The 13,277-nt window shown below is 50.9% G+C and overlaps 1 protein-coding gene across 1 annotated transcript in view; it reads right to left on the bottom strand.

The window, feature by feature from the left end:
- LOC141153536 (methionine aminopeptidase 1) overlaps window positions 1-1,364 on the bottom strand; it is a 37,302-nt gene extending 35,938 nt beyond the window's left edge. Inside the window, exon 1 of the mRNA XM_073638442.1 lies at window positions 1,099-1,364. Coding sequence (XP_073494543.1) covers window positions 1,099-1,215 — 117 coding nt within the window. The 5' untranslated portion in view covers window positions 1,216-1,364. The remainder of the gene's footprint in view (window positions 1-1,098) is intronic.
- Window positions 1,365-13,277: the final 11,913 nt, after the last annotated feature.

The following is a 13,277-nucleotide window of genomic DNA, read 5'->3' as shown; positions in this document are numbered from 1 at the left end:
GCACTGGCTATACACAGACACGCAGGGCACAGCTCTCACTACACGGGCACTGGCTATACACAGACACGCAGGGCACAGCTCTCACTACACGGGCACTGGCTATACACAGACACGCAGGGCACAGCTCTCACTACACGGGCACTGGCTATACACAGACACGCAGGGCACAGCTCTCACTACACGGGCACTGGCTATACACAGACACGCAGGGCACAGCTCTCACTACACGGGCACTGGCTATACACAGACACGCAGGGCACAGCTCTCACTACACGGGCACTGGCTATACACAGACACGCAGGGCACAGCTCTCACTACACGGGCACTGGCTATACACAGACACGCAGGGCACAGCTCTCACTACACGGGCACTAGCTATACAGACACGCAGGGCACAGCTCTCACTACACGGGCACTGGCTATACACAGACACGCAGGGCACAGCTCTCACTACACGGGCACTGGCTATACACAGAGCACAGCTCTCACTACACGGGCACTGGCTATACAGACACAGGGCACAGCTCTCACTACACGGGCACTGGCTATACAGACACCGGGCACAGCTCTCACTACACAGGCACTGGCTATACAGACAGGGCACAGCTCTCACTACACAGGCACTGGCTATACACAGACACGCAGGGCACAGCTCTCACTACACGGGCACTGGCTATACACAGACATGCAGGGCACAGCTCTCACTACACGGGCACTGGATATACAGACACAGGGCACAGCTCTCACTACACGGGCACAGCTCTCACTACACGGGCTATACAGACACGCAGGGCACAGCTCTCACTACACGGGCACTGGCTATACACAGACACGCAGGGCACAGCTCTCACTACACGGGCACTGGCTATACACAGACACGCAGGGCACAGCTCTCACTACACGGGCACTGGCTATACATAGACACGCAGGGCACAGCTCTCACTACACGGGCACTGGCTATACACAGACACGCAGGGCACAGCTCTCACTACACGGGCACTGGCTATACACAGACACGCAGGGCACAGCTCTCACTACACGGGCTGTACACAGTAACGCAGGACACACTTGGCACAGGCCGCAGTGTATGACCAGTACCTGTGAGCAGAAGTACGAGCCGTGGATGCCCAGCTTCAGACATGTCGGGCACTGCAGCTTGGCCTCGCTGGTGCAATGCTCTGTCTCACAGACTCTTCTCGCCGTCACCGCCGCCATGCTTCACCCGGCAGCACCCACAGGCCGGCGGGGAGGAGACGTGAGGAAGGCGTGTGCCGTCGATACAGACTGCTGGGCGGCGCTGTAACCGGCCTGTCTGGGGAGATAACAGGGAGGGGCGAGCACTGACAACAGGAAAGGGAAGCACTCGTGCACCTTCCAATGTCTGCACGCCGGCTGCCTTGCACAGGCCAAGGACGTCTCGTCCTATAGGTGGCAGCTCTTATGGGCGGAGCCGCAGGCAGCAGGTAGCCGGGCGTGTGCTGTGCTGGTAGGCGTGGCTAAGCGGCGACACATTTCTTGCACGCATGGTACACTGCAGCGAGACTGGAAGGTTCGGACAGCGACCGCACGCGGTGGGCGGGGCTTCTATATGGGCGTGGTTTACATGGGAGGAGTTACCGGCGGAAGATTAGAAAACGGACGGTGATGAGTGCATGAGGCACAAGTGACAGGAATGACCAGAGGAGCAGTGACAGGAATGACCAGTGACAGGAATGACCAGAGGAGCAGTGACAGGAAGGACCAGAGGAGCAGTGACAGGAATGACCAGTGACAGGAAGGACCAGAGGAGCAGTGACAGGAATGACCAGTGACAGGAAGGACCAGAGGAGCAGTGACAGGAATGACCAGTGACAGGAAGGTCCAGAGGAGCAGTGACAGGAATGACCAGAGGAGCAGTGACAGGAATGACCAGAGGAGCAGTGACAGGGCGCGGAGGGCCGAGGCATTAGTTCACCTAACACATGCTACATTTCTTCTGTAACTGCTTGAAACCAAAACTTAACGGGATTATCCAGGATAGTTTTTTTTTTTTTACTGGACAGGCCTGCTTAATCGAAATTTAAGAACATCCGCCTCAGTCGCTCCAGTGCTGCCCCTGACCTGTGTGCCCTCTATATAAGAATGATTGCTGAGCTCCGTGATTGGCAGCAGCGGTCACATGACATCAAAGTCTAGTGACAGAGAGACTGTAGACCGAGGGGGTCTCTCACAGAGCACAGCGGCACGAGGACAAAGGATACTAGAGTCAATTTGTTGGGGGTAACACCTTTTTACTAAAGACTGGAACTGGGTTGCCCCGGCAATGCAAATAAGGAACAGCAATAAATCTCTCACACACCTAGCTGAATATAGCTAGGACCCCTGCGCTACACAACCGGCAGACCCAGGATGTACTGACAACAGAACTATCATTTGCCCACCCAGTGGTTCCGCAGTAACCGAGCGTTACCCAGAGGAATGATGTAAACGGATGGGTGCACAAGGCGGCCCGTACAGTGGTGTAGCGCAAGAGTTAACAAACGTAACCAATCTCTATGTTTACAATACAGTTATACTAACTATACACCATCTCACCACAGGGGGGAGTCTCTAACTAAGGTTCGCCCAAGACCTGCCCACAACCAATGTCTTTGAGAACTGGTGTTTGGCGCCAAACTATTCCTGCTATTTGAATGTACTAACAGGATCCTTTGGTGATATCTGAGCTCAGATCTTACCGGCTGGTAACTGCTCTCTGATGAAGCTGGAGTCTGAGGAGAGGGTCTTGCACTTGTCACAGGAGCGCGGTTTCAGTCTGTAAGGCTAGCAGAGGGTCCTTCACGTCTCTCAGATGCCCGGGGGAAGAATCCAGCTCTGCATCCAATAACAGTTGTCCCTTCAAGGTATCTCCTTCTCTCTGGCCAGAGCCACAGGAAAAGCTTCTCCTTCAGACAAAGCTCTATCACGATCTCTGCATGCTGCACACACCAAGCTCTTGGAGTGCCGCTCCACCATCTCTCTCCTCTCTCTTCTCTAGCTCCTCTTTTTGCTGACTCACACCAACAAGTCCACCAAAAAAGTTCCTGTCTTTTAGAGGCAATAGGGACCTCTGGTGGCCGGAGGCTGATAAAGCAGCAATGTCCACACAGCTCACTCTTACATGCCACCCCACTAGAGGTTGGCGTCCTCGACACACCTTCCCAGATGAAGTCGTCTTGCACATAGCGTTGTGGGGGAATACCTGCGGTAGTCCGAGTGGTCCTTCGCATGACTGGGGCTGCCGACTCGCCTGGTGCACTAATAGTGGGGGCAGTCATATCTTTTTGCATGTTGTCTCTGGGGTGAACCACAGGTTGAGAAACAATCTCTCTGGAGGGCATTATTACAACTGCAGGCCCCCCCCATTTGCAAGGGAGCGGATGCGACCCACCCATCAGCATCCATGAGCGGGCCCACATCCCTCAGCTCAGGTTCAGGAGTCGCAGCCGCAGTAGTCGGTTCCCCAAACTGACACCGTCGCAACATGTTGCGATGGAGATTTCTCGTAGACCCCCCAGTTCCCACCGGTTCCACCTCATACACAGGGATATCAACGCCTACTCTCCTTTTTACCACATATGGCACCGCCTCCCACCGATCATCTAACTTTCCAGACCGTTGTTTTACTCGAACCAGCACTCTTTTCCCTGAGGCAAACACTTCCTGCTGTACCAGTCTCTGGTCATGATGGGTCACCTGTATCAACCACTCACCCACCACCCTGTGTACCGTTCTCAGGCACCACCGATGCTCCTGGGCCTGATGGTAGTACACCGAGGAGGTTCCGCCATGGGATCAGGCATGTGTAGATCTTAAATCTTCGTGCCTGCCCTCCCGAACATCAGCATGTGGGGCGAGTACCCTGTCATGTTGTGGACCCTATTGTTATAGACCCACATCAGTTCTGCTAAGTACTCAGGCCAGCACGCTTTTTGATCATTCTTCAGGGTCCGCAGCATTTGCAGGAGGGTGCGGTTAAAAGGTTCACATGCTCCGTTGCCTTGTGGATGATAGGGAGTCGTCCTTGATTGTTCAATACCATAAAGGCGATAAAGTCCTTTCATTAAGGCGCCCTAGAAGCACGCTCCCTGATTGGAATGAATCCGCCGGGGACACCCGAACACCTGGATGAAGTGGCGACATACTGCCTTGGCGGCTAATTCTGCGGTCTGGTCTCTGGTAGGTACCGCCACTGCGTATTTAGTGAAATGATCCGTCATCACTAAACAATACGAGTGTCTGGAACTGGAGTACCCTATTTGTACATAGTCTATCATGAGTAACTCCGTACAGATGGTCTGAACGGGAGCTCGTTCTTCCAGACTTTTGCTCAGCCCACACATTCGGCATTTTCAACACGCCTCAACTACCATCTTCTCTAGGTCTGGGCAATATACCATTTTCTGTAGCCACTTGTACATCTTCTTGCTCCCGAAATGAGCCCCTCTCTCATGGGCTTCTCGAGCGGCAACAAAACCCAACGCCATGGGAATCACCACCTGTTGATGGTGCTGCAACTCTGAGGGTAGGTAAATCTAACGACATAAGAGACCTTGCACCATCTTCAGCTTATCCTATTGACGCAGCAGTTTTTCACCTTCCGGGGACAATCTCTCCCGATCCTCTGGCCTGGGCCATATATTCGCTTTGACCTAGCGTTTCAAGCATCTTATTGTTATGTTCTGCTACCAGAGCTAAGGAAAGAGAGGAGATCTGTCCCTACGATAGAACTCAGCTTTATCCCTACGATGTAACAGGGGACCTGATCCTGCGATCAGACCTGCTAAAGTCCTAAGCTAGTCTGTACGGAGACCTATAGATGTGGGGAAGGAATCCCTACAAGTACTAAGGACTGGGAGGAAAATGGGACACCTCGTAACAGAAATAGTAGCAGACAGACAAACAAACAAAATATATAGAACACTGAGGTCCGTAGACCAAGCAAACTAACAGAGTTAGATACAGAGCACAGGCTAGCTAGAAAGTAGTTATACAATGAAGTCCAGCAAAGCCAGAAGGGCGGAGCAGGATTAAAAAGGCCAACAAGGTCATGTGACCAGCAAAGGAAAAAACCTAAGAGCAAGGTTCTAACAGTACCCCCCCTTCTAAGAGGATCCTCCGGATCCCCTAGGACCAGGCTTATCAGGAAATCTCCTGTGAAACGCTCTGATAAGTCTGGACGCGGAAACATCATCTGACCTCACCCAAGAGTTATCCTCGGGTCCGAAACCTTTCCAGGCCACAAGATACTGCAAACTACCTCTATACCGTCTAGAGTTAAGGATGCGAGAAATTTCATATTCCCCGTCCTCCACCACCGGAGGAACAGAGGCAGAGGCGTCACCATCCGACACAACAGCTTTTTTTAACAGAGAGACATGAAATACCGGATTAATTCTCCAGGAGGTAGGAACCTCCAACCTAACAGCAGATTGGTTGACAACCTGAAGCACCTTAAAGGGCCCTACAAACTTGGGACCCAATTTCTTAGAAGGAATCCTCAACCGCAGATTCCTAGAGGACAACCAAACCATGTCACCAACAGCGAACAAAACCTCCTGTCGTTTCCTATCAAAGTAGTCTTTAGATTTTCTGTTGGCCTCCTGAAGATTACCACGCACATCCGTCCAAACTCTCTCCAAATCACCGGAAAAATTCTCCTCCTCAGGCACGGCAGATCCCAACTTGGAGAACGACCCAAACGACGGATGTCTCCCAGAACAACAAAAAAAAGGCGAACAACTAGCAGAAGAAGATGTATGATTGTTCAGAGCAAATTCAGCAAGTGGCAGAAACTCAGACCACCCCTCTTGATTGTCTGCCACAAAACAACGCAAGAACTGCTCAACATCCTGGTTTTTCCTTTCTGTCTGGCCATTAGATTCAGGATGATATCCGGACGAGAACGACAAATGAACTCCCAACCTGTCACAAAAGGCACGCCAAAAACGAGCCACGAACTGAGGACCCCTATCAGAAACAATGTCAGTAGGAACGCCATGAAGTCTGACAATTTCCTTGACAAAGGCCTTAGCGAGAGTTTTAGCGCAGGGCAGTTTGACGAAGGGAACCAAGTGACACATCTTGCTAAAACGGTCCACGACCACCCAGATGACAGTAAAACCCTCAGAGGGGGGAAGGTCAGTTATAAAGTCCATAGCCAAATGTGTCCAAGGAGCACTGGGAACCTCCAAAGGACAAAGCAACCCCGCAGCAGGAGTATGTGAGGACTTAGATCTAGCACATATAGTACATTGACGCACCCAGTTAATGACTTCCTTCTGCCATCCAGGCCACCAAAAACTGCGACCCACCAGTCTCTTGGTCTCAGAGATTCCGGGATGACCTGCCAACCGAGATTCGTGACACTCAACAAACAAATCTCTCCTAAAGGTCCCAGGCACAAACAACCTCCCATGAGGAGTGTTAGATGGGGCATTCTCCAGTGCTTTAAGAATCTCATCTTCCAAAACGGAGTCCAAAGCAGCTATCACAACACATTCTTGTAAAATGTTCTCCTCTTTCTCAGCACCGACTATGGGAGAAAAACTGCGAGACAAGGCATCCGCCTTAACATTCTTAGTACCAGGGATGTAAGTAACGGAGAAATTAAACCGCGAGAAAAACAGTGCCCACCTAGCCTGACGGGCATTCAGGCGCTTGGCAGCATCAAGATATATCAGATTTTTATGATCCGTAAGAACCTGAACGAGAAATTCCGCACCTTCCAAGAAGTGGCGCCAGTGTTCAAATGCGAGTTTAATAGCCAATAATTCCCGATTACCAATATCGTAATTCAGTTCAGTCTCCGAAATTTTTTTTGAAAAAAAGGCACAGGGATGTAATCCATCCCCGTTATCCTGAGACAATACTGCGCCAACCCCCACAGAGGAAGCATCAACCTCAACCAAAAACGGCTTAGTCACATCAGGCTGCATAAGGATGGGAGCAGAGGTGAACCTCTCCTTGAGATACACAAAAGCTTCAATAGCCTCAGAAGACCACTGAACCGCATCAGCACCTTTCCTGGTGAGATCGGTCAGAGGTTTGACAATACTAGAAAAATTTTTTATGAATTTTCTGTAATAATTGGCGAAACCTAAAAACCTCTGTATCGATTTCAAACCAATAGGCCTAGGCCATTCCTGTACAGCTTGAACTTTAACCGGGTCCATCTCAAAACCTTCGCTGGAGATAATGTAACCCAAAAAACTAATTCTCTGTACAGCGAACTCACATTTCTCCAGCTTAGCAAAAAGCGAATTGTCCATTAACAACTGTAATACCTCACGTACGCTCCGCCAATGAGACTCCAGATCCGGCGAATAAATCAAAATGTCATCCAAATACACAACCACATTTTTGCCGATCAAAGGTCTAAGGATGTCATTAATAAGATTCTGAAAAAATGCAGGAGCATTAGTAAGACCAAAAGGCATAACCAGATTCTCAAAATGACCCACAGGAGTGTTAAAAGCAGTCTTCCATTCGTCACCCTCCTTCATGCGCAACAGATTGTATGCCCCCTTAAGGTCAATTTTAGAGAACCACTTGGCCCCCATTAACTGGTTAAACAGATCAGGAATCAATGGCAGTGGGTAAGGGTTTGCGTACAGTAATTTTGTTAATCTCACGAAAATCCAGACAAGGACGTAAACCGCCGTCCTTTTTTTTTACAAAAAAAAATCCAACCGCCACAGGAGACTTAGAGGGCCTAATGTGACCGGCGGCCAAACTTGTCTGTATGTATTCCTCCAAAGCCTTCCTCTCAGGAATAGTAAGGTTAAATAAACGACTTTTAGGAAGAGTCGCTCCAGGGACAAATTCAATAGAACAATCATAGTCTCTATGGGGAGGCAAAACCTGCGATTCCTTCTCAGAAAAAACTCTCCAAAAATCCTGAATAGGAACAGGCAATTCTCCCCTATCCAAAGCTGCAATACGCCCGTTACAACACTTGTCATAACATTTATGGCTCCAGGATTTAATTTCACTGGTAGACCAATCCAGTACAGGATTGTGAAATTTTAACCAGGGCAATCCCAATATTACTGGAGAAGGCAAGTTATTCAAAACTACCAAATCCAATTTCTCATGGTGAACACCATTAATAGTGAGAGGAAATTCACAGACCTTGAGAGTAATATTCTTCAAAGGGGAACCATCCACAGAAACCACAGCAATGGGGGATGATAAAGGTTCGGGTTTTAAATTGAGTCTTTCCAAGAATCCCCCATCAATTACATTCAGAGTAGACCCACAATCAACAAACAGCCGAAATTCCATTAATTTTTCCTGAGCAATCGTGGAAGCAGCTAAAAATACACCCTTGGAATTTAAACAGGCAATACGGGCATGACTGACCATTTTTTTTTTTCTTTCTTCATACGAAGCTCACAGCCTTTAATCAAATGACCAGATTTTCCGCAATAGAAACACAAGCCTTCAAAAAATCTACGGTCTTTTTCTTGAGAGCGAGGTGCCACCGATCCAATCTCCATCGGTTCACCACTGTTAGTACACACATTCTCATAACCAGAAACTGACATAGCAGAGGATTTGCTCTCATTAACCCTTGCACGCAGTCTCCTATCCACCCGTATAGCTAATTGCATAGCCTGTTGCAAATCTTCAGGTGTAGGATAAGCAATTAGCAGGTCTTTAACCCTTTCATTGAGCCCAGCAAGAAATAGACTTTTCAGAGCAGAATCGTTCCACCCTGTTTGAGTAAACCAACGACGGAAATGAGTACAATATTTTTCCACATTACCTGATCCCTGTTTCAAACGTCTCAACTCAGTCTCAGCTGATGCGACACGGTCAGGATCATCATATAATAGTCCCAAAGCAGAAAAAAAACTATCCACTGATCTGAAGCATGTATCACTAGGTTGCAAAGAAAAGGCCCACTCCTGAGGCTCTTTGCGCAAAAGTGACATTATGAACCCTATGCGCTGGGATTCATCCCCAGAGGACTTGGGTCTCAAACGAAAATACAATAAGCAAGCATTTTTAAATGAAAAAAATTCTCGGTGTTCACCAAAAAATAAATCCGGCAAACATACCTTAGGCTCCAAGAAATGTGCTCCAGGACAGTTACTCACGTGCTGACGGAGCTCGGCCACCTCCAGAGAGAGTCCCTGCAGGCGATGAGCCAAATCCTGAACCGACACCATGATGGAACAGAAAAATCTTTCCTTAGAGAATTTGCAGGCTGGACTTACTGTTATGTTCTGCTACCAGAGCTAAGGAAAGAGAGGAGATCTGTCCCTACGATAGAACTCAGCTTTATCCCTACGATGTAACAGGGGACCTGATCCTGCGATCAGACCTGCTAAAGTCCTAAGCTAGTCTGTACGGAGACCTATAGATGTGGGGAAGGAATCCCTACAAGTACTAAGGACTGGGAGGAAAATGGGACACCTCCTAACAGAAATAGTAGCAGACAGACAAACAAACAAAATATATAGAACACTGAGGTCCGTAGACCAAGCAAACTAACAGAGTTAGATACAGAGCACAGGCTAGCTAGAAAGTAGTTATACAATGAAGTCCAGCAAAGCCAGAAGGGCGGAGCAGGATTAAATAGGCCAACAAGGTCATGTGACCAGCAAAGGAAAAAACCTAAGAGCAAGGTTCTAACACTTATATCTCTGTTCTCATCTTGGGCATGCTCCCAAACTGCAGTATTTACTTGAATGTACCACATTCCGGAAGGAGGGCAATCGGCACAGGTCAGGCATCTCGGTGTCTTCCAGTTCATCGATATTCCTCGCCGGTGGCTCCATCGGAACTCAAGATCGGTGCGCTGGTTAGAGCGGCTATTACCTCCTCAAAGGCCTTCTGTTGCCGAGAGCTCCATTGAATGGGGCGATTCTTGGGTTCTCGCGTTGTGCCTCTCAGGAGTTCATTCAAGGGCCCAACTGTAACGGGTCTGGGAGGCGGAACCTCTGAGCAACTTATACAAGGAGCCGGTCCTTGTAAGGAAGCGGGTGGCGACCAGGGAAGACAGGCAGGCAGTCACAGCAGGTGACCGGGACAGTCTCTGGGTAAACGGGCAGGAGGTCACAGCAAGTGACCAGGACAGTCTCTGGGTAAACGGGCAGGAGGTCACGGCAAGTGACCGGGACAGTCTCTGGGTAAACGGGCAGGAGGTCACAGCAAGTGACCGGGACAGTCTCTGGGTAAAACGGGCAGGTATGACATGTGACGGCTGAGCCTCCAAGTAGGCTAGCAGGCAGATGGCAGATGAGTGCTCCCAGGTGAGCAGGCGAGAGTCTCTGGATAAGCAGGTGGTCACAGCATGTGACGGCGGAGCCTCCAGGTAGGCTAACAGGCAGGTAGCAGATGAGCGCTCCCAGGTGAGCGGGCAAGAGTCTCTGGACTGGCAGGTGGTCACAGCACGTGACGGCGGAGCCTCTAGGTAGGCTAACAGGCAGGTAGCAGGTGAGCGCTCCCAGGTGAGCGGGCAAAAGTCTCTGGACAGGCAGGTGGTCACAGCACGTGACGGCGGAGCCTCCAGGTAGGCTATCAGGCAGGTAGCAGGTGAGCACTCCCAGGTGAGCGGGCAAGAGTCTCTGGACTGGCAGGTGGTCACAGCACGTGACGGTGGAGCCTCTAGGTAGGCTAACAGGCAGGTAGCAGATGAGCGCTCCCAGGTGAGCGGGCAAGAGTCTCTGGACTGGCAGGTGGTCACAGCACGTGGCGGCGGAGCCTCCAGGTAGGCTATCAGGCAGGTAGCAGGTGAGCGCTCCCAGGTGAGCGGGCAAGCTGGTCCATAGACAGACTGACAGGTGTCGGAAGGCAGACCGTCGGACCTCAGGCTAGCAAGCAGGAAAGCGGATGACAGGCAGGAATCAGGCAGCAAACTGCCAGGAGACTGGCAGGTAACTGGCAAGAACTGGCAGGTAACTGGCAACGGGACCTGAGGGCTGAAGCAGAGTAGTGAACAGTGCAACAACATTGCTCGGGCACCTCCATTTTGGAGGAGGTGCCTTATATATGGAGGGATCCTCCGGCCATTGGCCGGGGACTCCTTAGGGCGACGCGCGCGGCCCCTTTAAGAGAGGGGGAGCGCGCGCGCGCGCCCTAAGCACAGTGACCAGGGGAGAGCGGGCGCTGCAAGCAGAGCAGGAGGAAGCCGCCGGGCACGGAGCAGAGAGGTGAGGGGAACAGCGTCCCTGCCTAGCAGGAGGCAGGGACGCCGACGCTACAGTACCCCCCCCTTTAGGCCCCCCCTTTTTTAGGCCAGACAGAAATTTAGCAAGGATGAGAGGGGCATGGATGTTCTCCCGGGGCTCCCATGTTCTCTCCTCAGGACCAAACCCCTTCCAATCCACTAGAAAACAGGTCTTTCCTCTTACCCTTTTGGTGGCCAGAATGTTCTCTACCTCAAACTCGTCTTCAGCAGAAACCGGAGCAGGAGGCGTACCTGTAGACTTGGAAAAGGAGTTAAGTACCACGGGTTTGAGAAGAGATACATGGAAGGAGTTAGGGATCCGTAAGTTGGCCGGAAGTTTCAATTTATAGGCCACCGGGTTGATCTGTTTGATAACCTCCAGTGGGCTGATGAACCGAGGCCCTAACTTATAGGAAGGAATCTTGAGCCGGACATATTTGGATGAGAGCCAGACTTTATCTCCGGGACAAAATTGTGGGGAATCCAGGTGTTTTTTGTCGGCGTGTCTCTTCATCCGCTCGGACGACTGAAGGAGTGCGGATCGGGTACTCTCCCAAATGGAGGAAAATTTGCTAACGAGAGATTCCGCGGCCGGGTTGTCCACAGAGGTGGAGACAGGAAAAGGGATCCGAGGATGCTGACCGAAGACTACAAAAAACGGGGATTTAGAAGAAGATTCGCTCTCGTGATTGTTGTAAGAGAACTCGGCCCATGGTAGGAGATCCACCCAGTCTGAATGGTGGGCATTAACGAAGTGCCGGAGGTAACTGGTCAAATTCTGATTGATCCGCTCCACTTGACCATTGGACTGTGGGTGGTAAGCGGAGAAGTCCAGGGTGACGTCGAGCAGTTTACATGTGGCTCTCCAGAAGCGTGAGGTGAACTGAACCCCACGATCCGACACGATGTGGAGAGGCAGACCATGGAGACGGAAGATGTGGCGGATAAAGTCTTTAGCTAGCTCGGGAGCAGACGGGAGGCCTGGCAGGGGAATAAAATGAGCCATTTTGGAAAAGCGGTCAGCGACCACCCAAATGACCGTACAACCGGCAGAGACGGGGAGATCTGTTATGAAGTCCATAGCTATATGTTGCCACGGGGCAGCAGGCACAGGCAGAGGAAGAAGGCGGCCGGCAGGCAGGTGTCTCGGAACTTTGTTGCGGGCGCAGGACACACTGGCAGAAACAAAGTCAATTACATCCTTGTGCAGGGTAGGCCACCAGTAGTGCCGGGTAATAAGCTGGAGGGTCTTTTTCTGACCGGCGTGCCCAGCTAGCTTAGACGAGTGACCCCAGTGTAGAATCTTCTCCCGATCGGACTCCGTTACGAACGTCTTACCGGGAGGGAGACAATTTAGGCCCACGGGGGCTACCTGCATTACTCTGGCGGGATCGATGATGTGTTTAGGCTCCTTCTCAAGATCAGACACCAGAAAGGATCGGGACAGGGCGTCAGCTTTGATGTTTTTGTCAGCCGGACGAAAATGAAGAATGAAATCAAAGCTGGCAAAAAACAAAGACCACCGGGCTTGGCGCGGGTTAAGTCTCTGGGCGCTCTGGAGATATGCCAAGTTCTTGTGGTCAGTGTAAATTATTACCGGGTGGAGAGCCCCCTCGAGCAGGTAACGCCACTCCTCCAGTGCCATCTTAATGGCCAACAATTCTCGGTCTCCTATAGAATAATTGCGCTCAGAAGAGGAGAAAAGTTTGGAGAAAAAGCCGCAGGTTACCTTTCTTCCGGAAGAAGATTTTTGGGTAAGTACCGCCCCAGCTCCGGAGGAGGAGGCGTCAACTTCTAGGAAGAATTGTTTGTTGCCGTCCGGACGATGCAGCACCGAGGCGGAGAGGAAGGCCTGTTTTAAGGAAAGAAATGCCTCCTCTGCTTCGGGCGGCCATTCTCTGGGGTTCGTACCTTTACGGGTGAGAGCAGAGATAGGGGCGGTCCGGGAAGAGAAGTGCGGAATGAACAGGCGGTAATAGTTGGCGAAGCCCAGGAACCGCTGAATAGCCTTCAACCCCTCTGGTCGGGGCCACTTCTTGATGGCAGACAGTTTCTCAGGATCCATTTGTAGACCTGTCTG

This window comes from Phyllobates terribilis, unplaced genomic scaffold (assembly GCF_046119375.1).
Source record: "Phyllobates terribilis strain yellow unplaced genomic scaffold, ASM4611937v1 Scaffold_1__5_contigs__length_1240528914, whole genome shotgun sequence".
Lineage (NCBI taxonomy): Eukaryota > Metazoa > Chordata > Amphibia > Anura > Dendrobatidae > Phyllobates > Phyllobates terribilis.
Note: the sequence above shows the minus strand (reverse complement) of the source record. Positions and strands in the feature narration are given on the sequence as shown.